This window comes from Fukomys damarensis, unplaced genomic scaffold (genome assembly GCF_012274545.1).
Source record: "Fukomys damarensis isolate Sample0158 unplaced genomic scaffold, DMR_v1.0_HiC HiC_scaffold_35, whole genome shotgun sequence".
NCBI lineage: Eukaryota > Metazoa > Chordata > Mammalia > Rodentia > Bathyergidae > Fukomys > Fukomys damarensis.
In genome coordinates, this window is record NW_022900947.1 from 3,015,634 (window position 1) to 3,041,124 (window position 25,491).

General features: G+C 57.3%; 2 protein-coding genes across 4 annotated transcripts in view; one reads left to right on the forward strand and one right to left on the reverse strand.

The window, feature by feature from the left end:
• Positions 1-25,491, reverse strand: part of Sorcs2 (sortilin related VPS10 domain containing receptor 2) — a gene marked incomplete at its 5' end in the record, with an annotated part of 302,786 nt that overhangs the window by 166,431 nt on the left and 110,864 nt on the right. The window contains one exon of the mRNA XM_019210263.1: positions 5,557-5,624. Within this exon, the coding sequence (XP_019065808.1) occupies positions 5,557-5,624 (68 nt within the window). The remainder of the gene's footprint in view (positions 1-5,556; positions 5,625-25,491) is intronic.
• On the forward strand, positions 6,589-8,263 carry LOC104874631. Of its 3 annotated transcripts, XM_033758760.1 has the most exons (4): positions 6,611-6,664; positions 6,845-7,263; positions 7,732-7,865; positions 7,970-8,263. In XM_033758760.1, exons 2-4 carry the CDS (start codon positions 6,918-6,920, stop codon positions 8,219-8,221), a joined length of 732 nt encoding a protein of 243 aa, XP_033614651.1. In that variant the 5' UTR covers positions 6,611-6,664; positions 6,845-6,917; the 3' UTR covers positions 8,222-8,263. The 3 variants fall into 3 exon arrangements, 2 of the variants coding, with proteins under 2 accessions (XP_019065843.1, XP_033614651.1); XR_783797.2 differs by having other exon boundaries at positions 6,589-7,263; positions 7,694-7,863; XM_019210298.2 differs by having other exon boundaries at positions 6,589-7,263; positions 7,732-7,863.

The following is a 25,491-nucleotide window of genomic DNA, read 5'->3' on the forward strand; positions in this document are numbered from 1 at the left end:
TCACACAGGCAAAGAGACAGCAAGAGGCACAGAGGGGACACCGACCTGGCCCTCCACCCCAGCCAGGGACCCACTCAGATGCTCCATGCAGCCACGGCTGGAATAGCGAAATCCCGGGGAAGTAAAATAATCCCAGGGCTCCCACAGCCAGGGACTGCACACATCAACTAGATTACACACGCTGCGTGGAGAAATTACCCAAAGTCAGGGCTATCCATCAAACTCCAAAACGCAGGATGACATCATCCAAACCAATTTCTAAAACAAGCTAAACCAAAGAACATATTGGTGGCAGATAGACACAGCTATGTGTCCACCCACGATCAATGTAAAGTATGATTCATATATCATCTTATATTCTCAATTATGTTTTATATGCAAGATATAAAGCCTAAATGGAAAAGATCCACACCAATTTCGAGATAGAGGCCGCTTCTGGGCAGGCAGGCAGGCGGTAGAGGAGGGGTGGGAGGAAGGAGGAGAAGGTAACTTTATCTGAATCTACCATAAACTTTGTCTTTGAGACAGAGCAACCCCAAATAGAGAGTAAAAATAATACTGATTACAGCTGGATAACAAGTACTGAGCTGGGCCAGGCTCGGCTCGGTAAAAATGGACTCCTTAAATTTCAGTTGCTGCTTCCACATTACTCCCACTCACTGTCCATAGCCCAAATTCCTCATGGATCCCCGGCTGACTACAAGGGAGGCGGGAAGGAAGGGAACCCCGAGCGTGTAGTACACTCTGTGTGTGGTACAGCATTCTGTGCTTTTCCGTATACATTAAGATTCCATGGTTACAGTGGAGCTGGGGCAGAGAGCGAGTCACCCCCGCCCCTCACAAAAGGACAGGACTCCCATGTCACCCACAGGGAGGCTGAGACCATCCCACCCCAACACCTCTGTGATCCAGGTCACATGTGCCCATGGGAAGGTGTGGTTGGCAAAGCTTTAGTGCTGTCCTGGTTCAGGGATGGTGCAGACACAGAGAAAGCTGGGCTGTAGGACTGTCCCCTCTATTTCAAACCCATTTGCTCACCAGCCATGCTCAGGGTGAGATCTCAAGAAGCCCAGAAGGCTACATCACGGCCTCTTACATCTTTTTGTCCATCCACCCATCCATCCATGCATCCACCTATCTATCCATCCATCCATTTATCCATCGCCCATCCACTCACCCATCCATCCATCCATTCATTCATCCACCTATCTACCCATCCATCCTTCCATCTATCCAGCCATCCATCTGTCCATTCATCCACTTATCTATCCATCCATCCATCCATCCATCCACCCACCCATCCATCCATCTCCCTATCCACCTATCCATCCACCTATCCAACCATCCATTCATCCACCCATCCATCCACTTACCCATCCATTCATCTCTCCACCTATCCATCCATCCATCCATCCACCTATCTATCCATCCATCCATCTGGAAAACAACAGACAAGAACAACCACACTTCAGTGAGAGATGGGAAAGAGGATGCCTGGGGCTTATTCACACAGAGATGCAGGGCAGCTTCTTTGAGGACAAGAGCTTTATGCTGAGGTTGAATGTGGGCAGGAAGCCGGCACAAGGGCCATGCCAGCATGTTCCAGGCAGGCAGCTGCAGCATACACAGGACCTTGTGTGTACTGAGCTCAGCCTGGTCTGGTTCAGCCAGCCACTGCTTAGCACTGCAGAGGTCCCCTGTGACCTCAGAACCACCAGAGCCTGCTATTCAACATGCGACCCACAAGCCAGGGCACCAGCATCTCCCAGAGCTTGTTAAAATGCAGAGTCGCAGGCCCCACTGCAGACCCAGGAATCAGAATGTGCACTTAGCAGACCCCAGGAGTCCTGTTCAGGGAAGGCTGGAGACCTCTTCCCTGCCAGGCACTTTCAGCGGGGACAACAGCGGTGCCCCCATGGGGTAGACACTGGTTCTAGAAGGGCGGGAGAGATGTACACCTATACCTTAGTGAATCCTTATTAACTGGTTCCAGGACTCCTCACAAGCACCAATAACAGCAAGTATCAAACAAATTGTTTTGGCTGGAAAGGCTGTCAAGTCACAAGACAAGCAATACCGACAAGCTCTAGTTTGCACGTTGAGTACCAAGCAAATGAGTACGGGACAAAATTTTCAAGTCAAAATTCATCAGGTACCAAATTCCATGAGTTCCAGAGCAGTGGTGTTCCAGGGACAGCTTTACTTCTGTGCAAAAAGTCCAGATTCATGGAGCACTTGGGCAGGGCCAGCCTGAGTGCTGGTCGTCTCTTGTGTCAGGGGGCCAACTCGTCCCTAGACGGGCGAGGGCAGGGGCAGCAACTGGGACCCAGCTGCAAGAGAAGAGGCAAAGCAGGGTCGAGGAAACAGGGAAGCGGATAAGTGCAGGGGCCACTGAGGGGATCAGCAGGGCTTAGGATGGACAGTGCAGCCAGATACGCGGTGGCCCTAACGAGATGTCCTATGACATTATTTGGAAAAGGCACCTATGCAGGTATGACTGAGTTAAGGCTCTCAGGATGACATCATCCTCGGCCCCGAGTCCAGTGACCAGTGTCTTCAGAGGACACTCAAGGGACACACACGGGGATAAGGCCATGTGGAGGTGGGGCCAGGGATGGAGCGCCACAGCTACGAGGACGGACCGGGAGCAACAGGGACAGGAAGTGCCTTCCCTGGAGCTTCAGGGCAGCTGCTGTTGGGGACGCCTCGGTCTGAGCTCCTGACTTCCGGGACAGTGAGAGAAGACATTTCCGCCACTTGAAGCCCCGGCTTATGGTCACTTATGACAGTGACCAAGATGGGTCACAGGGCCGGCCCCAGCTTTAACAAGGAGGTCTCTGCCATGGACCCCAAGGGCAAGCAGGGTGTGGGGGGTGACTTTGATTCCCGGTGCCAACCTGCACTTAGAGGGCATCTCAGTCCCCTCCCTGATTCCAAGGGGTCCCAAGTCTGAGCAGAGGGAGGGACAGAGTATGCGGTCCTGGAGGCTGAGAAGGGGAAGTTGCTGGTGGGGTCCGTGGAAATGCATCCATTCGGCTTACATTTTGAAGAGCTCTTTCCAGGACATAAATGCCATCCCCAGCATTAACCATGCATGTTTTGTGGTTCCGGAGGACTCCTGGACAGCCCTGTGCACATCCCGTAAGTGTGTCTCTAACTGCCCCACTTCATACCTGCTCCCCAGACACTGGCACCACCAACTCTCCATCCCCGCGGGCCTCACAGACAGGCCAGGGGGCATCTGGGAAGCGTCAAAGGCAGGCTGTGGGCTTCTCGGTGCTCCTCGCCTGAGTCCCAAAGTAGGTGGACAGCAAGCACGGGGACGGATAGTGCCTGAGAGAGAAACTGTCACTGCTGATTAAACAGCAGGAACTGCCCGTCCTCTCTGGGAACCAGGGGCCCGCAGGTCAGAAGATCAACACATTAGCAGGCTGTAGACGCGTTCTCAGGCCGGTGCTGCAGGCCCTCCTGGCAGGAGCGGCTCCCCCAGGAACAGCACCCCAGAAGGGGAACGCAGTGTTCCAGCACCCCCTCCGTCCCACGTGGTCTCTCGGGCTCGGTAACACAGCTCCGAAAGATCCATCCCAGGGAACAAAATGAAAGGGAAAACTACATGCCTGAAATTTTTATGGCAGCATCAATGCTGGGACGGCCGAGAACTAGAGCGAATCAGCTCCAGGGACTCGTGTGCAGCTGTAAAAGAAATGATGACACAGGCCACGTGACAACCTGGGAAAACTGGAAACGTGGCTGATAAGTGAAAAGAAGACTGGGAAACTTTATTCTGTGTCTACAGCCCTGGGAGAATGTCAGCATAAAAAAGAGAACACAAACAAAGCAAGTAACTGCGCAACGCGAAGGGATGCGGGAGAAGTTTCCTGAAATGACTAATGTTGTTGCATGCATTTTTAATAAAGGCAGGAAACGTCTGGGTATGGAGATGGTGATGAGGAAAGGAACGAAGAAAGTTAAAAGCTGTTGATTTGCTTTGGGGAAAAACTAAATTTAGACCTTGCACCATGCTAGAGCTGTTCCATGTTCCACCTCGCTCAGTCTGTATAACCTCATCTGAGGGCAATTTCATCCCCGTTTTACAGATCAGGAGACTGAGGTTTGGGAGGAGGAGCCTCCTTCCCCAGGACCCTGCTTCTGATGAGTTCCACCTGGTGCTGGTTCATACAGAGTCCCAGGCACAGGCCACAGGGCGGCCGTGCTCAGCCACCCACCCAGTGAGAATCCACGGCAAATGTGAACCTGCTCCCAGCGAGTCTGTGTGTGTGACCCAGAACACACCCAGAAGGAGCCTTCGCTGCCCAAGCAAAATGGGAATGGATGCACTTCGGGACAGGATCCACCCCTCCGCCACTGCCGTCCACTTAGCAGCGAGGGTACAAACCCCCTTCCCGGCCTGCCCTGCCCTAGGAGCCCCGACCCCAAAGAGAAGAGACTTCACCAGAGTTTGCCACTTGCACTCTCTGCTCTCATCAGGAAACAATGCCAGGCTCTCCCAACCCTGGAGCAGCAAAGACAGGCCTCTCCGTCAGAAAGCAAAGGAGCGGGGCCCACACCGGATGCACTGCAGTCGGGATGCAGCCCCGGCCAGCTCCTGTCCTGGTGATGGTGACGGAATTGGAGGGACAGGTGGTGATTGGGGGGTGAGGCACAGCATGGGGAGGGGGACCCAGGAAGCAAGAGTGGCCTCATTAGCACCACAGGTGACCGGGCGTCCCTGGCTCAAGGAGACATGGTTCCTTATACCAGGCACCATTCCAACGACTTCCTGAAGGGCCCCTCCCAGAGCTCCACAAGCACTGCAGGGTGGGCCTCAGACCAGGCTGCACCCCACAAATCAGAAATCCTGATGGGCAGGAGTTCCCCAAATAAGAAAACCTTACAAAGGCATGGATTCTGCCCGAGAAACACATATTAGAGGCCAAAACGGATCCACCCAGGGAGCCGCTGGTGGAGGAAGAAGCAGAACCTCACGGGAGAAGAGTGCTGAACCCACAGCCTGCACCCAAAGCCACGCAGAGCAGAGCCGCCCTCTGCTGGCTGGAAACATCAAAGGGTGCTAGTGTTCTTGGGCCGGTTCACCCTGCACATAAAGAGACACCCCGCCCCTTGCTGGGTTTTTTATTGACCAAGAAGCCCTTCAGTTTAGGAGCCAGGGAGAAAGAAAAATCTTAACAATGAGGTCAGCAGGAGCGTCAGGGCTGCCGGAGCTCACAGGAGAAATGGGGTACTGACCGGAATTGGCCCTGTGAACCCTTCTCCTGCAGGGAGGAAACAAAAGGAAGGCGAAAACAACTGCAAGGAAGGAGGGGCAGGCAAAGAGGCCCTAGGAACACGGTCCATCTGCCAGGGACACGGCGCCCGCCAACCACACTCACAATCCGCTTTCTTTCACTTCTCCTTCATGCGTGCTCCAGTGAAGGAAAGTTGCAAGGCTACCGAAACACAGGAGATGCGACACCAGGCATTTGGACCTTTATCCTCGACTGGAGCCCCGAGACCAGGCACAGGCACAGGAGGAAGGCCACGGCTGGGCTGACTTACCGCCACAGGGAACTTTCCAGAACCTTCCCCATGTCCGCATGGTAGTACTTCGTCAGGATCAGTATCACCTGCGGGTTAGCAGAGAGGAGAAGGTGGATGTCAGTGGATTCCAAGGCTCCGCAAGATGGACACAAAAACCCTTCGCTTCAGGTCTCTCAAATAGCAGCTGGCGCTGTCCCTTGCACCACTGCACACAGAAGCAAAGTGTGTTTCTGCTCAGAAAACTTGAGCGTGGCTTCAGAGCGACTTTGGGGGACAGCACAGTCCCATGGGATCCTCCCATTAGTTTCCACTCAGTGGGAACTATTCAAACCCAGCCCCGGACAACTCAACCCGTGCCCAGAGGGGCCGGGGAGACGGCAGACCCGGTGTGGGCACCAGACACACTCGGCAGGGGCTCACCGCTCCTGTGGGTCCTGAACCGTTAGTGGAAGCGGCTGCTTTCGTTACCCCACCCCCGCAGGCCGACAGAAGGGGAGGTGCGAGGCAGCCGGAGGGGCTCCATAAACCACTGGCGGCACACGTACACCTACTGTGCTGCTAAACCATTCCACACGTACACGGGCCCTGCCCACGTACCAAAGCCGGGCACAAATGCAACTGTTTCGAAAATGAGAATAAATGTGTTTCAGAGCACTCCAATGTTCCTCAAGAGCGACTTGTGAACACAAATAAATAAGTAAGTACTGGCAATGAGGTCTTGTCGGACCCGGTGGGAAAAAGAGATTGATCCCCAATTACTGCACCGGCCACTGAATTCTCGGGTACATCAGATTTCATTTCAGCCGCTGCCACTCCGCGTTAGTGGCTCCCAACAGTCCCGTTGCCATGGGAACCCCGGAGGGGAGACTGGATGCATCTGGGGCTCCCGGCTCCGCGCTCAGCCTGGCTCCTCAGGGCCACCACACTGGCCATCTCCGCCCCTCCAGCTCCTTCAGAGACAGAAGTTTCCTGGGTCTGGACTTGCGGAGTCGCAGCGGCAGCTGCGCAGTCAGCGGCCACCTTTTCCCCTGAAGATTGCAGCAGGGAGGACAGGAGGAGAGGGAGTCCACCAGGATGGGGCAGCGTGCCCCACTCAGCAGCCCCGGGATGGCGGAAAAAGAAAACAGTGAGGCCCTGTCAATCGCACCAAGGTGGCACTGCCTCGCTGGGGAACAAAGCTGTCCCTGCCCAGGCTCCAAGACTCTGAAATGGAGGAGGCAGGTGGAGCGACGGGGCCCGGAAGGGCAGGAGACCAGCGTATTTTTAACCTATTGATTTATATTTTATATGGTCTCGCTGTCCCCAGAGAGGCTCGTGTGGAGCCAGAGCACAACAGCTGGAAGGAGCCTCAAAGTCAGTTTTATCCAGCACCATCCAGGATGAAATCATTGCTCCATCAGCCAGGATGCAGGCTTCGCTCCAGTGCCTCCAGGGACGGATGCAGCTCTCACCCTTCCCCAGCACTCGCTCGGGCTGCTGTGGGCTGCTGGGTTTGGAAGCTGGCCCTTGGGGAGGCTGAGCTCATCTGGGAACTCCTGCTACGTGGGCCAGCACTGCGGCCAAGGATGCTGACTAAGCAAGGCTGCTTCCTCCCCCACTTCTGGGGTGACTTCCTGCCACCCATGCCCACCCTTTCACCGGAAACCCCAGCAGACCTAAGCCCTCACACAGGCCAGGACCCTCTTCCCTGGCTCCCCATGTTCAGCCCTCAGATCTCAACTTGCAGTAAGACCAATATGGACCTGACACAGTCACACTCCCCGCCCCACCCTTCCCCCTGGGCCAGGCCTCCCAAGTAGAGACCTGCCTTGCCGCATGCCCCAGTGCGGAGCAAGGCACTCCGGCCCCTGCAGGACGGCATCCAGGTTCTTCGCCCTTTTGAACAAGGAACTCAGTGAAGCCAGTCAGGGCTCCTCCCCCTCCCAGCCTCACAGTACTGAGTCACCTCCTCCACCAAGAGGGCGCGCTGTCCCCTCCCTGTGCTGGGGCAGGATCGCTCCACTGGGACCCGATGCCCCAGTGCCATAACAGAATGGGAGTTAGGGTCCCTGGGCCTGGGGACCTGGAGCTGGACTGCAGGCAGCCCCATCCTGCCTGGGCCCTGCTGTGTCAGGCACAGGTTATGGGTTTACTCTCTGCCCCTCCCCATTCCCAGGAACCCCCGAGTAAGCCCTCCTGATGCCCATTTCTCAGATGAAGAAACAGAGAATGCTGGACATTTTGCCAAAACCACCCACACAGCAGGCGCAGGAGCTGCCGTGGCTGGGCCTGACACCAAGGGCGCTGGGCCCCTGGGGTGCTCGCCGACGGCTCCTGGAAATGCAGGTGTGAGCAGGCTGTGGGAGCTCTGATCTTGGAGGGAGGGGACCCAGAATGTGGGTGTGGCCCTGGGGTGCTGCCAAGTCCAGGGTCCCCTCTCATCTCCTTCCAGCCAAGGGCAAGAATCCTGCGCAGGTGGCCCAGAGCCACCGAAGGGGAGACCGGCAAGGGACGTGATGCTGCCCAGGAGGGCCGGCTGCACAGGCCACTTCTTCCTGTCACCGGCTCCTGCACCCATGTCCAGTCCTCCTCTCCCGGGCAGCAGTGCCAGAAACTGTCCTCACTTTGTAGAAAGATCCACTTACGTGCACATCCTTCAATCCCTGTCCCCGAGCCCAATGTACCCTGTCTGATTGCTGAGTGAACTGCGGGTCCGGGTGAGTAACACACAGCCTCTTATGTCCCAGCCTGGGCTCTGTGCCTCTGTCACTGTCCCCAGGCTCCATGATCCACCTTCCCAGCACGGGACGCACAGATGCTGAGGCACGAGACCCTAGGGCCTGGCCAGCCCCCCTCACCCTAGGGCCAACCACCACGCAGGCAGCGGCATCCTCGGGTCGCTGGAGCTGAGGCCTCTGACCTGAGGGATAGAGCAGGTGACCCCCAACCTGTGGTCCTGGGGTTCAGGGACGGTGGGGCTTCCTGCCCGGGCACAGTCCACTTCTACTCCTGGCCTCTTGTAACTGGCTAGGCACAGAGGAGCCCAGCTAACAGCAGCTGAGTGCACAAATCAGCTGAGCAGCGTGGAAAAGCTGGGCCCGACTCGAGGCGCATCCCAGGGTCCCACGGCAGATAGGTCCCCTGGGTGGCAGGTCTCCGCCAAACCTTCACGATGACAGTGACCATGGCAAACATGGGTCCAGTCCCCCCACACTTCACGAATACCTCGCACAGCCCTCCAAGCTGGCGTGTGGCTGCTGGCCTCGGCCCCAGGACCCACCTGTGAAAGTGACCCTGTGTGATAGTGGGGTTGCGGTGACAGCTGCACCTTGCAGGGGTGTGTCCTGTGCCCGGCCTCTGCAACCCCATCCTTTAAGGGACCCCAAGGGACCCGCCCATTTCAAGGCCGGAAGTCGGCAACACCATACCAACCAGGGAGCTGTTCGGGAAGTCTCCCACAGAGCCTCACCCCCAACTCAACACTGGGGCTGGAGGGGCACCTGGCTAGTGGGACCTTCGGGTCTTGTTTTCCTTTGGGGTTACCATAACTACCCTGGCCAGGCAGTAGAGGGCAGGCCCCTTGCAAACTGGGGGGCTCCCACCTTCCGTGCTGGAGGTGTGGATGTGTGCGTGTGTGCCACAGAACACAGAGTACAGCGGTGCCTGCCCCTCACCCCTCTCCCCGGGCCAGGCTGCACTTCCATCTGGCCACGGCTCTCTCTCAGCCACAAGCCAGAAAGAGACCCTCATTCAGGCAGTGGCACTCAAGTGCCAGCAGGAGGAAGGGTAATCTGGATGAAGGCAGGCAGACAGTGCCCGACAAATGCCACCTCCTTCCTGCCCCGGACAGGGCCATGTGCGAGCTCTGACCTTGATGGAGTGGGCTGGACCAGTCTGGCTGGGGTGAAGTAAGCCCTGCTCGGCAGGGAATGGGGGCACCAGCGGGCTGAGCTCAGGCAGGAGCCTGGGTACGGGGTTTGTCCTGCCTGTGGGACGGAGGCCACTCTAGCTGTGCCTTCTCTGGAGGGACACCTGGACCTTGGCTGGCTCTGATTCGCCACAGGGGCAGAGGTGAGCCCAGGAGGAGGGGTGGACTGAGGCCCACACAGGTGCACTGGGATCTCACCCAGCCCAGAGGTGGGCTCCACCCTATCGCCCAGGGCAGCAGCAGAGGTGATGCAAGGGGGCGAAGGCCACCCATGGACCCAATGGACAGCAGAGCGTGGGCCCGAGGCCAAGGCTGCAGCCCCTTCTCAAGCAGCACCCCAGGGTGCCCTCCCCAGCTCCCTGGGCCGCAGGGCCACCCCTCCCCTGCCCGCTCCACCCTCAGGGAGGAGCCGGCTCAGCAGGGCCGCTCCACAGAGCTCCCACCTCTAGGAAGAAGTCAGTTCCATTTAAGAGACATCAATCTGCCTTTATTCATGAGGAGAGGATCTCACCCCTCCGCCAAAGACCGCTGAGGGGCAGTGCAGGCATCCACAGAGCTCAGAAGCCACGTGAGGCACTGTTCCTCCCAGGGTGACACCCCATACCCCAGGAATCCAGTTCTGCCGTTGCCCACACTCACTCCGGCCCCAGAGCCCCAACTGCCCCTGCTTTCTCCAAACTCGGCATCCACAGTCCTAGGGCCTCCCCGGCTGGGCACAGCCAGCACAGCCCACTGCCACAGCCACCGTCATGAGTCCAGGGCCACCCCCCAGAGAGCCGGGGTCCCCACAACAGCACCTCACCTCTGTGCAGCCCGAGCCTCTGCTATGGGACCCCTCTGCTGAGGCCTCTTGGAGCACAGGCTCCCACCCCATGGGTCACCTAGCACCTCAGAGGGCAGCACGTCCACAGAGTGAGTCACGAGGGGCCGGGGTCAGGCTGCGGGCTCCGAGCCAGTTTGACCTGGGTGGACGCCCCTTCTGTGGCTGCCCCGTTTCCATCCCTCATCTGCAACACCGGAGGAGACGGATCCCGTGGCCCCTGGCCACGGAGAGGGTGGTCATGTCTGCCAGGGCCCTGCCCGTGCCAGAGGCTTGACAAACAACAGCAGCCCAGCGTGGGGGACAGCGGTTCCCTCTGTCTGCTACGTCCCCGCTGGGCCCCTGGCCTGTGCGGCCTCCTCTCCTGTCCCCTCTACTCCAGGGACCGAGGCTGCGGGAGCTGAGACAGATGTGGACAGGGACAACTGTGCTTCCTGCTAACACAGAGACAGGCCAGAAAGACCCTGGGTCAGAGCTGCCATCAAAACAGTGAGGCAGGCTCCTGACAGGGGGACACAGCCCTCTCTTCCAGGGAGGAAGGGGCCACGGGTGCACATGGAAGAGGCAGCCCGAGCCACGCACAGAGCAATAGCCACAACCTGAGAGGCTCGGGATCCACGCCCGAGAGGGGCCACCAGAGAGGAAGCTGTAGGAAGGGTGCACAAGCTGCTGCTGACTATTTCTGCATCTTCTTCTTATGCTTTGTTGTCACTGTTTTTTGAGACAGAGTCTCACCATCTGTGTAGCCCAGGCTGGCCTTGCCCCCAAGGCGATCCTCCTGCCTCTGCCTCCCAGGTGCTGGGATTATAGGTATAAGCATGAGCTACCAGGCCTGGCTTGCTACTAGTCGTGAAAAGTTGAGAGACAGAAAGAGAGAAGGAGAGGAAGCGAGGGAGAGACAGACTTGAGAGACACATCAGCAGAAAGATGCGAAAATAAAAGGTTTGGCCATTGAAATCCTCCCATCCCACCCACCTCCCCCGGCCTCTGTAGACACCCAGACAACAGGGCCCGGCCACCCGCTCCCCAGCCAACCCGAGGATGAGGACCAAGCCCATCTCATTAGCCCTGGCCTCCCTGTCCTGGGAGCCCCACACAGGTGTCCCTGGCTCTGGAGGACCAGCCTCGGGCCAGGATGTAAGCGGAAGTGGAAAGAGAGGAGGAGGCATGCCCAGGTCAGCGAGGCCCACAGGGGGACCCGTGACCGCCCGCTAGTGACCACGGCCCGTGCTAGCTGGGGAGGCCAGGGAACTGGTAGCAGCAGGAGTCCACTGTCCCCGAGCAGGGACTTGGGTATGGGTGGGCTGGAGGACGCCTAGGAGGATGGACAACACCGCCACAGGAACATGCCCGGGAGAGGCCAGCCAGACCAGGAGGGCAAGAGGGGGCCCCTCGGCCTGCGGCAGACACGGGGCACCTCAGTCGGCAGGACAGATGGATGCCCACCCCCAGCCGCGCTCCCTGCCCCCCACTCACCCTGGGGAACCCTGTCTGGAAGATTCCTGGGATGCCCTGGACCTGCTCCCCACATATGCTCAGGGTGTGGCTTTCTCTGGGTCCCACAGACCCTGGATGCCGTGGGCTGAACGGGGCACCCAGTATGCGTCCCCCATGTCCATGCTTGGGGAAAAAGTCTTTGTGGATATCGTCCAAGGTCCCAAGAGGAGCTGGTCTGGGGTGAGGCCCTGAACTGCACGATGGGACCCCGGTAGGAGACACACAAAGCGAGAGGCGTGGTGCAGATGGAGGCAGGGGAGTGCAGTGCCCAACCACCAAGGAGAGCCAGGCTTCCGGAAACCTGAGAGGTCAGGGCTGAGGCCTGGGGCAGATTCAACCTCCGAGCTCTGAAGGAAGCGCCTGGCCCACTGACACCGCCTTCTGAGAGACACAGCCTGCCCTTAGTTACTCAGGCACCCATGTTATAGGTGAGGACTCTGAGGGTCAGCTCACCCGAGATAACAGCCGAGAAAGCCCAGGGCCGAGGGATTCCGGGGGCCGCCTGACCCCAAATCTGGGTCTACTGGCCACTTGCAGAGGCTGCCCCAGATGAAGAGGGGTCCCCAGATGGCCACTGTTCTCCGTCGCCCCTGCTCCCTCCTTCCCCCAGATGGGCCTCACGAAGATGTGAGGGCCTCACCTCAGGCTGTGCAGAGCAAAGACCACCACGCCTGATCTCCATTGCCAGACCCCTTCCCCACCCACGCTCGAAACCCAGGCTTCAAACCTGAGAGCCGAACACGGAGCTGGGAAAGGGCCCCATAAATCAAAGTCAGTCAGCAGAAAATAAATGTATGAACGGCAATGATCTGTGGAGAATTGCATTTTTACATCGAGCCTGTTTAAGGGGTAATGTGTATTTTAATCGGTGGGTTGCAGCAGACTTTTCCACCTGGTCGTCCTTCAAAAATATTATTCACTCTCCATTTCTCATAACCTGGTTGGATTTTAATTTCGCCCATCACTCCTATTTAATAGTCACTGGAAGTACAATTATTAATGAAATTACAAGACGCCTTTTGTGCGTGTGTGTCCTTCCCATTCAAGATGGCCCTGCTCTCGAGCCCCTGCCTAGAGTGGCGACCCTCGGATCTGGTCACGGGCTCGGAGCTGACTGGACAAGCCGAGCAGCCCCTGCGCGAGCCTCCTCCACACCAGGTGCACCGGTACCTCCTGGAGATAGCTGGAAATCTGAGTCCCGGTTTTAAACCAGAAATCCCTCCCTGGACTCCACAGCCTCCCCCGACCCTGCCATGTGTCCCCCCGTCCACGGTCCCCCCAGAAAAAGCACTGTCATGGAAACAACACTGCCACATCAGAGTGGAGGAGCCCGCACGCAGGGGACAGGTGCAGCAGGCTCTGGCAGGAGGAGGGAGAAGGAAGAGGTGGAGGAGGTGCCACGGGTGGCACCTTTAGGAGGCAGGGCCCAGTGGAAGGCAGTCAGGTCTCTGGGGGTGTGGCCTCAGAGAGATATGGGCCACTCCTTCCTCCTCTTTCACCTCTGGGCTGCCATGCAGTGAGCAGCTTCAGTTCCACCATGATGGGCCTTGCCACAGGCCCAAAGCCATGGGGCCAACCCATCCCGCACTGAAACCTCTGAAACCAAGAGCCCAAGAAAACCCTGTCTCCTACAAGTTGATTACTTCAGCTGTTCCTTAAAGAGCTGGAAAGCTGACGGACACATTGTTAATCAACCAGCTTTCTTTACTTCAATGGGAAACTTCCATTGTTATCAGAAATGGGGAAACAGGGCTCCATGTCACACCTAGGAGGTAACAGCAAACACAGAGAGCAACTGTTTCCATCGCCCTGGCACATCAGGAAGCAGCCAGCAGAGTCCAAGCCACTGCTACATCAGCAGGGAATAGCAGAGACAAAACAGGCCTCCTCTTCTTGGCTTCAGGGCCATCCCGTGCCCTGTCCTGGCTTGGAAGCGCCTGGCTTTGGAAAACAGGCAGCCTGACTGGATCCAACAACCAGTCAGCTTCCTTCCCACCCCACTAGGCGCCTGGTGACAGGGAGCTCATTACTCACCAAACACAACTCCAGCGAGGCCATAAGCATCCGTGAGATCAACAAGACTCGGTATCTTCAGCCTCCGGACAAAGCCAGCATTGGCAACCAGAGCCCATCGCTCATGAACACCACCTGCTTAAAGCCCAACGCCTCCTGGGCTCAGAGGCAGGGTCCCATACTCAGGCAGCAGGGGCTCTCAGACAGCCAGGTTGCGCAGAGCACTCAGGTAAGCCCCGAATCCCAGGCCAGCACTGAAGAAGTCTTGGAGACAGCGGCCAGAGACCTGGGTCTTTCTCTGGGCTTGTCAACTGTTTCTGGAGGGGCCGTTGCCGAGAACCCTTGGGGGCAGGCAGTCTTCCAGTCTGCTCCCAGCTGGGCCAGCAACAGGGAAGGCAGAAGGGAGATGGCAGACTGCGGAGGGGCGCCGGGGCCAGGAGGAGAAAGCCATCCCGTTCGCACTCTGACTGAGACTAAGTATTATTTTAAGAGCATTTCTAAAATAACCTTTGGCGGTTTCTGAAAAGCAAGTGTCTGCAGCTGTCCGCAGTGCGTTTTCCAAGCTGAGAGGAACACAGGGCTTTCGGAGTCGCCAGAGTGGAATTCCTGCAGGCAGAGCAATGGCCCTGTGTGTGCTTAGAAAACAGATCCAGAAGGCTGGCAGATGGGGCCGCGCCTGGCCACACAGCTGTGGGCAAGTGACCCATCGCCATGGGCCTCGGGCGGCCCTCGTGCAAAGTGGACACCGCGGCGTCTGTGTGCAGCAGGAGCCATGCCGCAGGGAGCTCACTGTGGACGGAGAGGTCTCAGCCCAGCACCAGTGTGCACACCTCACATGATGAGCACCTCTGTCTCCCAGAGACCCTCTGCATGTTCAGCAGGACCCGTCCCCCGCATTCCTGTCTGGACCAGCAGGCTGCGTCTGCCCTTCCCGGACACCGGTGCCCACCCCGCGGTACCCCGACCTCCCTGCTGCCCCCACCCAGGGCTCAGGTCACTCCAGCTCTCGATGCACGTGTACACCAACGAACCGGGAGGGGACGACAACAGGCCTGCGCTCCTCAAAGAATCCACACGGGTAAGTCCAGCTGGCAAGGAGAGATGGCGCCCACCACGTCTGCCTCCCTCCAGCTTGGCGTCCAGCACCCCGATTATGGGTCTGGGCGGCAACAGGTGTCACGAGAGCCGTTCACTTCTGTTTCGCGTGTGTGTGCGCAGATTAAACCAAGACGGGATACGCACGGAACTGGGAGTTAAAGGCACCTCCGGCCTTATCCTCCACACAGCTGAGGTGACAGGCATGGGCCACCCTGCCTGGCTAAGTGGCCTCTTTTTCGGCCCGTCACAGCCAAGTTCAAGAAAAAATGCTGAGAATAAGTCCGTGAGCGTGGTGGACAGCGGGGCAGGATGAGGGCAGGTGCTGTTCTTCCCCAGAGGCATAGAATGGCCAACCTGGAGTAGACAGACCAGGTTCATGCTCAGTGCAGGGGCCTGGGAAGACAGGCGCTGGGCCCAGGGGTGCTGTGAGGAAAGCCTGGTGCCCAGAGCCACCCCCCTTTGCAGCGTGGGAGGGGAGGCACCAGAAAGCCACCTCGCATCAGGGGACTGGGCCCCTCCGACAGTCACCGTCAGCCCAGCTGAAGCCATCGCACAGGTCTCCAGACGGGGTGGCTCGCGCAAGGTGACTCAGGGGCCAGAACAGTTTCCTTTATGGGGCTGTGAGGCGCTAGCCCCTTCCCCCGATGGTGTTTGAGATGAAAATCCCTACAATAGATAAACATGGCCTTCGCTTCTTCACAGAGTGCCTTCGGGTCCGTCTGGTTCAAGCAAAAAGCAGAGAGAAAACCCACCTCCCGCTTCCTGGACCCTGGGGTATATCGTGGCTCATTTGGCGAGAAGCGAGTGGCAGAAGTGTTATGTTCCTGGACACAAAACACAAGATCTTCATTTCTGAAATCAAATTCACAAGCTCTCCCCAGGCTGCGCTCTGCACCTTCTTTGGGAGGATGGGGCCGGAACGCAGCTGCTGCAGGGAAAGCGTACAGCGGCGCGGGACCCTGAGAATATCAACGAGAAGAAGGCTCCCTTGGGCGGAGCGACTTGTTATAAAGCAGAGCTGTCACATCAGGCTCCCGCGCAAACCTCCCAGACTGATTGCTCTAAATCACAGGCTTGGCATTTCATTACCAGCTGCGGAGGAGAGGGGTCTGCCATCCAGGAGGGAGGGCCCTGCGCCACCACGTCATGGCTAAAAACAGACCATCTCCATCAACTTGACAAAGACAAAAAACAGGAATTAAAAGCCTTGTCTAAAATTAACAGTGATTGAAAGTTAATGATGGAGCAAATTTGGCAGATCCTTCTCAACACACATCGCGCGCGGCTGTGGCTTCCCAGAGGAGGCCGGCGATGAACGTCTGCCGAGACCCAGCTGAGTGCGGGGCCCTGTGGTTTTGCAATGCTATCCCTTCCTCTGGAATCAGACCCTTGGCGGAAGTTCTGCTGTGCCACCAACGCCGCATCCCAGCTCTGGGTCGGGCTGACGCATCCGCCTGGCAGCCTTCAGAGCTGAATCTGTGCTCATCTGTGCTATTTATTCATAATAACAAGCCAGGCACAGTCCCTACTGGGGACGGGTTCCGTACACTGCAGCAGAACTGTTTAATTCAATCAACAAACACAAATCAGGGAAAAAAAGACAAACTGCAATCTGAGAAGATATTCATGGCACCACGACCTGCGGAAATGTTCGCCGTTACATGCACAGCCATGCCCTCCCCGTACCTCCACGTGTATGCTGAAAATATATTTCATTTCTCTGTTTCCTCCCCTTGAAAATAATGCAGAGCCGTGGCAGATGAGCTGCAAACACTTATTAACTTCCACTGGAATGCGACTGTGGTCTCTTCAAGAGGTCCTGTGTGGGGCAGCTGCACCAAGACGCGGTCAGCTGTCACCAACTGTGCTCCTACTACGTGCAAGAATTGCTTCCGGCCTTCGCTCACTGCATTCTCCCAGCCATCGCTTTCCCGTCTACTGCACGAGCTGACCCGGAGCTTGCTAAGCTGTAGGCGTCACCCCACTTAACCTCACAACAACCCTGGGCTGGGTCCCGTGATCCCCACCGCACTGGGCAGGCTCTCACACAGATGCCAAGTGGCCGAGGACAGGGACTGCAGCTTGAACGAGCCAGATGGAGGTGCCCCGTGCCCTAAGCACTTCTCTGCATGCAGTTCTGGCAGCGCCCGGACCCCACGGAGCCTTTCCATGGGCTGCCACGGGTGTGGGTGTTTGCAACAGCTCTGAGCCTACAGTTCGGTTCGGGTTGTTCGTTTCCAGCCGCTGCTACCCCTTCCGCTGGGCTGGGCTTCCAGAACGGCCCATGTATCATCTGAATGAGATGCTGATACACATGTCAGACCCCTGTTCCCATCATTCCACACCCCGCACTTGTCCCAGGGGGTAGGGAAACTCACAGAAGTCCAGAAGCAGAGGGCTCCACATGAGGGTGGGGACCCAGACAGAGACACTGGGGTGACACCGACTGATGGGGTGAGGCAGGGAGACATATGACAGGGGCGAGCAGGTCACCTCATGGCCCTCCTCCTGGACCACTCCTGCCTCGTCCTCCACCTGCCCCAGGTGGAATCAGCAGGACAAGTCCTTTGGAGGAGCCAGGTGGACTTGTCTGAACGGCAGGGTCCCTTGTGGGGTGACAGACACTGTCCATAGGATGTGCCAGCTCGGGCCACCTGTGGGAGGTTTCCCCAGCCACCACCGACCCAGGTGAGATGAAGACAGGAGTAGGACGCGGCAGCAGGGCCAGGTGAAACCGCAGGACTCAGAATCCAGGTTCCTGCCAGGGAAGCAAAACAGCTGCTACAAGGGCCAACTCAAAATGTCCTCTGCTGAGCGCATGCAAGGACTGCTTGGTGATCAGAACCCCCAGTCCCAGCTTTGACCCTAAGAGGGGTAGGGGTAAGGTCAGGACTTAGCATGGACCAAGGTGGATTTGGCTAGAAGGTGGCTAGAGACAGGGAGAACGGGCAGATTATGCCAGGTCAACCCAGAAACCAATGCCCACAGTCCTGGCTGACAGCTATCACTGCTGCCAACTGGCCAACCCATCGCCACTGCTCCAGGACAAGTGGCACTGCACAGCCTTGCTCCTCCTTGCCAGGCATGGGGTGACACCGTGTCCACAGCATGTGCCCTGGGAGCCAGGGCACCCTCCTGCCAACAGACTCTCCGTATCGCTTCCTACTCCTGCAACGCTCACCCAATTTTAGTGTTTCCAATGAATAATCAATCAGCTACCTCTTGGCAAAAAGACAATCTCAATCCTTACCTCGTACCCTGGACAATAGACAACTTAGAATGGATTCTAGATTTACAAGTAAACTCTGAAGACATCAAGAAGAAATGGGGGAGAAGTCTGTGATATCCAACAGCCAGTCTCAGATAAGACACGGAGCACACATCATACGCAAGAACACGGATCAATTCGATTCCTCCATACTAAATCTGAGCCTTGCATGGCACTGCTAAGAACTGGGAAAGACAACCCACAGACTGGGAGAAAGTGTTCTCAAAGTAGAAGGGATTTGTATCCAGAATAGAAAAGGCCTCTGGTGATCAGATCATTCATAGGCCAATGTGGTAACAAAAATTGGGCCCAAAATGGAACATTCACTTTACCAAAAGAATCGAGCAGATGACAAATGTACACATGTAACGATGCTTGGTCTATTTAGTGATTGAGGACATGAGAATTAAGTCACAGGGAGGTATCACCACCATGCAGTTATTAGAATGGCTAAAATTAAAACACTGGTAATACCAAGGGATGGTAAGGATGTGGAGCAACTGGGACACTAGGGCCTTGGTCTTAGGAATGCAAAACGGCACTGCAGTTTTGGAAACATGACAGTTCCTCATAAAGTTAAAAAGTACACTTAGCATATGATCCAGCCATCCTGGATAACACCTGTGAGGTGTTTATCCACCAGAAACGAAAGCAGACGTCCACACAAGCGCCGCACACAAAGGCTCACAGCAGCTTATATATCATAGGGAAGAAATGGACACAATCAAGATGCCCTCGAGCTGGGAAAGGGATGAACAAACCGTGGAGGACCTCATGATGCCACAGAGGGGCAGACTCGGGATGCACACGACCCGCGCAGCAACCCCTAGGATACGACTGGTGTCACTCTGGGGAGGCAAGACTCAGGTGGAAAACAGATCCAGGTCCCAGGGATTGGGCACAGGGCGGTTGCTACTCAGGCCACAGAGAATTCCCTGGGGTAATGGAACCGTCCCTTCCCTTGAGGGCGGTGCCAGGGCCATGACTACACGCGGAACAGCAACTGATCCACCCATAAGCTCACAAAGGTAAATTTTGCTGCATGCTAATGTGACCTCAGGAAACATTACTTTTAAAAGAGAAACTAGCTGTCATTAGTGCATTTGACCTCTGGCTGACGAACACCACATTCGCACACAGCCTGTGCTCACTTTCTGGCTTCAAGAATGCCCGACTCTGGGGCAAACTGGCTGCCACAGCGTGGTCTGTAAGGATCGGCATCTGCGCCACGCCTGCTGTCCTGCAGCCCCGAACCCATCCCCTCCGTCTCCTCTGCTCATCCTCAGCAGGGGCCACCATACCCCTCCTCTTTCCCCCTCCTGCCTTGCCCACTGCCAGGGCTGGGCTCTTTCTCTTGTTCTCCCACCCAGCCTTCCAGGGGCCACCCCCACATCAGTGCCTTTCTGTCACCTTCTGTGGCCATCCGAAGGGTGAGACAAGGAGCTGTCACAACTGCCAGGTCAGACGGAAACCGAGGCACAGAGAGGCGGCCTCCAACACCACATCCTTGGCTGGGTTCTCAACATCGCCCACCCCGCACGGCTCCCGGGTCTGGTGTAGGTGGGGACCTGGCAGCTGGGCTCATCCACAAGTCATTCAAACCTGCAGTGCAGGGGCCCTGGGATGCCAATGGCCAACACAAGCATCTCACACACTGGCTCCTCTCTGCACACGGCCATCCTGGGGCTCCAGGGAGAAAGGAATAACCCGGGCTCTGGTTCAACGCGTTTCTCTCTTCATCAGGTAATAAATAAATAGCGTCCTACCAAGACACCGAAACCCAGACACAGAGTGAGGCAGAGGGCGAGACCTAAGTGTGAAATAATGAATTTATAATCTCCAGAAACTGACATCACCATGGAAACCAGGCAAGCGTGGCGCAGTCCTCTGGGGGAACAGCGCAGAGCCACTTTGAACACACTCAAGGTCACAGAGAGTGAGTGACCTGCCTGCTCACTGTGAACCTGCAGGCAGCTCTTCTGCCACAGAAGGGACAAAGGGGACCCTGACGCACACCTGTGCCCCGACAAGACACACGAAGCACGTACATCCCAGGATAGACACCTGGCCGGTGGCTCCCGGTGCTGGGAGAGGAAGCACAGGTGCGCTCCAGGCTGCAGGCTCACGCATAGGAGGGCCCTGCGGGACCAGCAGTGGCTGCCCCGGGGGATGAGGAGGCACCTGCCAGCAGGCGGGCTGAGGAGGAATGAACGGAGCCGGGAAGTGAGTAGAAGAAGCAACAGGACTGTGCCTGCACACTAAGGAGGAACTAGTAGGGGACGCAGGAGCCGCGCAGCGTCCAGCCACTGCGGACCACACAGGCTCCGCGTGCGCTGCCCACGCCTGCTGTGCACAGGAAGGGCTCTGCAGGAGTGAGCTACATCCCAAGCTGCCACCTTAGTGTTCTCTGGGAAAGTTCTGATAGCTTCGATGTCCAGTGTTCCAGCCATGCCGCGAAGGGCTCTGAGGCCTTCTAGAGGAAGGTCCGCTCCAGGAACACGCTTCTCAGCTTCTCCACAAGCAGACACCTTCACAGGAGAAGGGCGAAACCACTCAGCCTGGGTGTGCGCAGGCGTCCACATACCCTGCACGGACATGGCTTCCTGTTATAATCCCACGTGTACTGTGGGGAAACCAAGGCTCAGGGAGGAGGATTCATGTCCAAGGTCAACAGCTCCTCTGCTGCCTGCCCTGTTTCCACATCTGTGCAGTGGAGCAGGGCTAGCCACCTGGGCACTTATTTACTCCCTGCCCTGATGTCCTTGGCCACTCCCACGCTGAGAAGGGAGCGGGCCCCTGGGGGACATGCTGAGACCAGGGTGGCCTCGAGAGGCAGCTGCCCTAACGGCCACAAAGGTGCTTCTCGGTGGTTTATAGGAAAATGGATGCACCCTGAGACCGTAATGTTCAGTGAAATAAATCAGACACGCAAGCTTACATACCGCGTGGTTTCTCATATAGGAGTACAAATAAACTAAAGGAGCAAAATAAATCACGGATGATAGGAAACAGGGTGATAGAGCTTTGAAAAGGGAAGGGGACCAAGAGCTGGAGAGGTGGGCAGAAGGGAGGGGAAGGGGAATAAAATGAACGTCCCAGCTCCCCAGGAGGGGTGTGATCATTATGTGCAGCAAACATATGCTAATAAAAATTTTTAAAAACAAAATCCCATATGAGCACCCCCACTGCGGTCACCGCACAGGACCAGGACACAGCGTCCAGGCACACTCAGTGCTGGCCACCTGCCCTGTATGGAGAGAGAACTCCACCCGGCCCACGTAGCCCCAAGCCCCCACACCTTCGTACAGTGGAGCCAGGATAGGGACCCGAGACATCCCCGTGCTGGGGACGCAGCTCACAGGGCCAGGGCCGTGTGGGAGGCGGCGTCCATCACCGGAGCTGGGGTTTGGGGTTGGGTTGGGCCCCTGCCAACACCTTCATTACAGTGGGAGAACATTCGTTTCCAGTTGACTCCTTTTGTTTTCCCACTCACCCCAATTTATTTAAAAATAAGCTGTGTGAATTCAATGTACGCTTTCACCACCCTGTAATGAGCAATTTCCTACCCAAAGTCAGAGCCAAGACCGAGCCTGGAGCCGGAGCCTGGCCGAGGCTCTGCCACGCTGGGCCCCGCCACCCACCCCAGAGCCAGAGGGGCAGGTGGAACTCAGAGGGTGCGGCCGGCCACCACCCTGCGCTGGCCAATGTGCGACGTCCACTTTCACCATCAGCTGGCAATTCAGAAAGGGTCAGTGACTTGTCCAAGGTCACACGGAGCAAGTGGCAGAGAGAAACCCAAGCCCAGGCTTTTTGTAAATCCGCTACCTCTCTCTTTTTCAGACATGCCCAAAAGTGCCACCGCCCCATCACATGTGGCCTCTCTAAATAGGGCTCACAGTACAGCCAGGCCAGACCCAGCCCTTCACCGTGGACCTGCACTTCCGGCTCACGAGACCCTGGGTCTCCCCCAGCACCTGTGAAACTCCCACTCCTGGGGTCCCGCTCGGGAACCTCGCTGCCCTGAACTATGTGCGTACCGGAAGACTGGGACTTCACGTTCCTGTCCCCAGCCAAGATGACCTGCCACAAACCTGTCATGCACACATTCAAGTCTCTCCCTGACCTCTTCTTGTCTAGGCCTCAGTTTCCCCAACCAGAAAAGGGATTTGAGCTCAGCGAGGGGCTGCCAGACTGGGCCTCCCAGGCTCACAGACAGAACGAAGGAAGGAAACAAGGCTGTCACCCAACAACTCATCCCTGGAACACCGTGCACCCACCTCTGAGGCAGGGACATAGGGAGGGCCACAGGACAGGCCCCGGTCCCTGGAGCCGCCTGCCTCTCTCAGAGAGCAGACAGTGACACAGGAGGGTGGGTCAGTCCACCCAGGGTGAGGCAAGTAAGGGACCAACTGAGGAGACACAGAGGCCTCTTGGGGAGGTGACAGCACAGAGACCTGGAAGGACAATGGAGCAGCCACTGGGTCTCAGCAGGAAGGTGACAGGTGGAAAGCAGCAGGCAGATGAGGCTGCTGTGGGAAGAGAGGGAGGGAAGAGGGTGAGGGCGAGCATGGGCCACAGGGTCCCTCAGGGGTGACTGGTGGCCTGGAGGGGTGGCAGTGGCTTGACCCAGGGCAGTCACCATAGAGGAAGGTGCTTTCTTGGGCTTAATCCTAGATCATGTGACCTACCAGATACTGATCATGTGACAGAAGTCAGGACAGCTCAGCACACAGCAACTGCCTAGGGACACCAGGGTTCTACCAGGAGGGAAAGGCACCCTGATCAAACCATGCCTGAGGGCAAAGCGAGAAGGGTAAGGCCCAGAGTGGACCAGCATTGTCTGAGCCAGCTAAAGGGGGCCAGACTAAGAGCAAGGAAGGGGGAAGACTCAGGGGAGGGAGCAAAGACGGTCAGAGAGAAAAGCAGGAGCTCCTGGCCTCTTTGTCCTCTACAGATGACCAAGGACACCAAAGAGGACGAGCTCATCTGCAGCTGTGGGCAGACAGACATCACAGTGACAAAAGCCAGGCACTGGAGCCCAGCTCTCGTACGCAGAGGTGCCTGCCACACTGACAGCCGCCGTGCTGGGGACAGCCCAGCGCTGACAGTGGCTTCCCTGGTCCCTGCCAGGGAGATGGCAGAGGGGCTGTTGTGAACGTACAGGGTGCTCTGCCCAGTGGCCTGGTTCCCCTCAAGCTCAGCCCCACACTGCCTGTGAGCGTCAGCGTCAGCCCAACCCTTCAGGAAGCGCGGCCATCAACCACAGCTATGCGGGTGCAACTGGCCCAGAACCTGCCGCACGCAGGCACTCCGGGGCTCGGCACCCACATCTGAGGCTGGGGGCACTTCCTCACCCCACATCAGTCCCCATTTTGCACACCAGTGCACGCTCCAAGGTCCTCCTAGGAAACGGCCCTGGGCAGAGACACAGCATGGGACTCCAGATGGCCAGGACACCTGGACCCTCACCCTCTCATCTTCTACCCGTCACCCGGGTGCTCCCGGAGCCCTGATCCTCTCCACACAGGCCCCATACTCCCTGAGTCCCCCCAGTCCAGCACTGCCCTGCATCCCCTGCATACCCAACATGTCACTTAGCTGTACTGCTGTCCTCTCTCTGTCCTCTGTCCTGCAGCCCAGGCTATGTCCTCCAATGCCAGTGGACTGGGCCCTTTCTGGTGACCCTCGCTGCTGCAAGCTCAGCTGGCAGAGCCCAGCCTCGATCCCCACCTGGCTCTGACCTTGGCCGTGCTTGGCCACCAAGTTCAGTGCCAGGCATGGCAGCCTCCTTCCTGCACTGAACAGACCGCAGAGGCACAGGGGAAGGGAGTGGCCACCAGGATGCGACCAAGAGGGGTTTGACCCAGGCCAGGATCAGGCGCCCAGACATCCCTATAGCATCCGCGGTGCAGAGAAGGAACTCAAGGCAAGGCTGATTCACCCTGATTTTCACTCAGTTTTGTTGGGGGATTAAACCAAAACCAGTCTCCAGGAGAGAGAAAGCATCATTGCCAAAAGTCCTGCCCTCATCCTGACCCCTTTGCTAAGTCCCCGTGTGCTGCCCCACACAGGAGGACACCCAGGGGACAGACACCACCAGGCCTGCTCACCCACCACCAGCGCACCTGCAGACAGGTCACCACGTCCATGACACAGCTCTCAGCCCCAGAGGAAGTGCCAGCCACTTAACTTTTAACACACTGAGAGAATGAGAGTCTAAGGTCACCAAGAAAACAGATTCACGCCCCTGTCCAGAGGAAGCCCACGACACTGCCATGTGGAAAGTCACCTGCCTGGGGCTCCCCTACCACAAGCAAGACCTGGGCTGGACCTGGAGTCTAACACCAGCCTGCGCAGGAGGGCTTCCAAGTCATGGGAGCGGTGAGGGTGCAAGTGGCAGCAGTGACTGTGCTGGCTTTCCTGTCGCTGAGACAAAATACCCAACCTAAACGACGAGCGGGTTACTTGGGTTCGCGGCTTCAGGGCATGGGCAGCCAGCTCTGCGACAGGAACGTGGAGGTGAGAGTACAGGGTGGAGGAAGTTGCTCACCCCGTGGCTGCCAGGAAGCAGAAAAAGAAGGAAGTAGCCAGATGGAGACAAGAACACACCCTTCCCACATCTCATCCCAATGACCGCCTCCCCCCAACCCCACACCCTCTCAGTGACCGAAGCACCCCACTCAGCAGATAAGTCCACCACTGACCAGTGAAGCACCCCAGATGCAATCACCCCCAAACACATGAGACGCTGGGGGGGGACATCTGGGATCTGAACCATAACAGTGTGGTGGTGATGGTGATCTTGGTGATGCTGGTGGGGATGATAATGGCAATGATGATAGTTATGATAGTGGTGGTGGTGGTGATGATGGTGGTGATGGTGATGGTGGTGGTGGTGGTGGTGATGGTGATGGTGATGGTGATGGTGGTGATGGTGATGATGGTGGTGATGGTGATGGTGGTGGTGATGGTGGTGGTGGTGATGGTGATGTGATGGTGGTGGTGGTGGTGATGGTGATGGTGGTGGTGGTGGTGGTGATGAGAGACCTGTCCGCTACGATGCTGGTGATGGTGATGGTGGTGATGGTAGTGGTGATGATGGTGATGATGGCGATGGTGGTGGTGATGATGGTAGTGGTGATGATGGTGGTGATGATGATGGTGGTGATGATGATGATGGTGGTGGTGGTGGTGATGGTGATGGTGATGATGGTGGTGATGGTGGTGGTGGTGATGTTGATGGTGGTGATGGTGGTGATGGTGGTGATGGTGGTGATGGTGATGGCGGTGGTGATGGTGATGGTGATGGTGATGGTGGTGATGGTGATGGTGATGGTGATGGTGATGGTG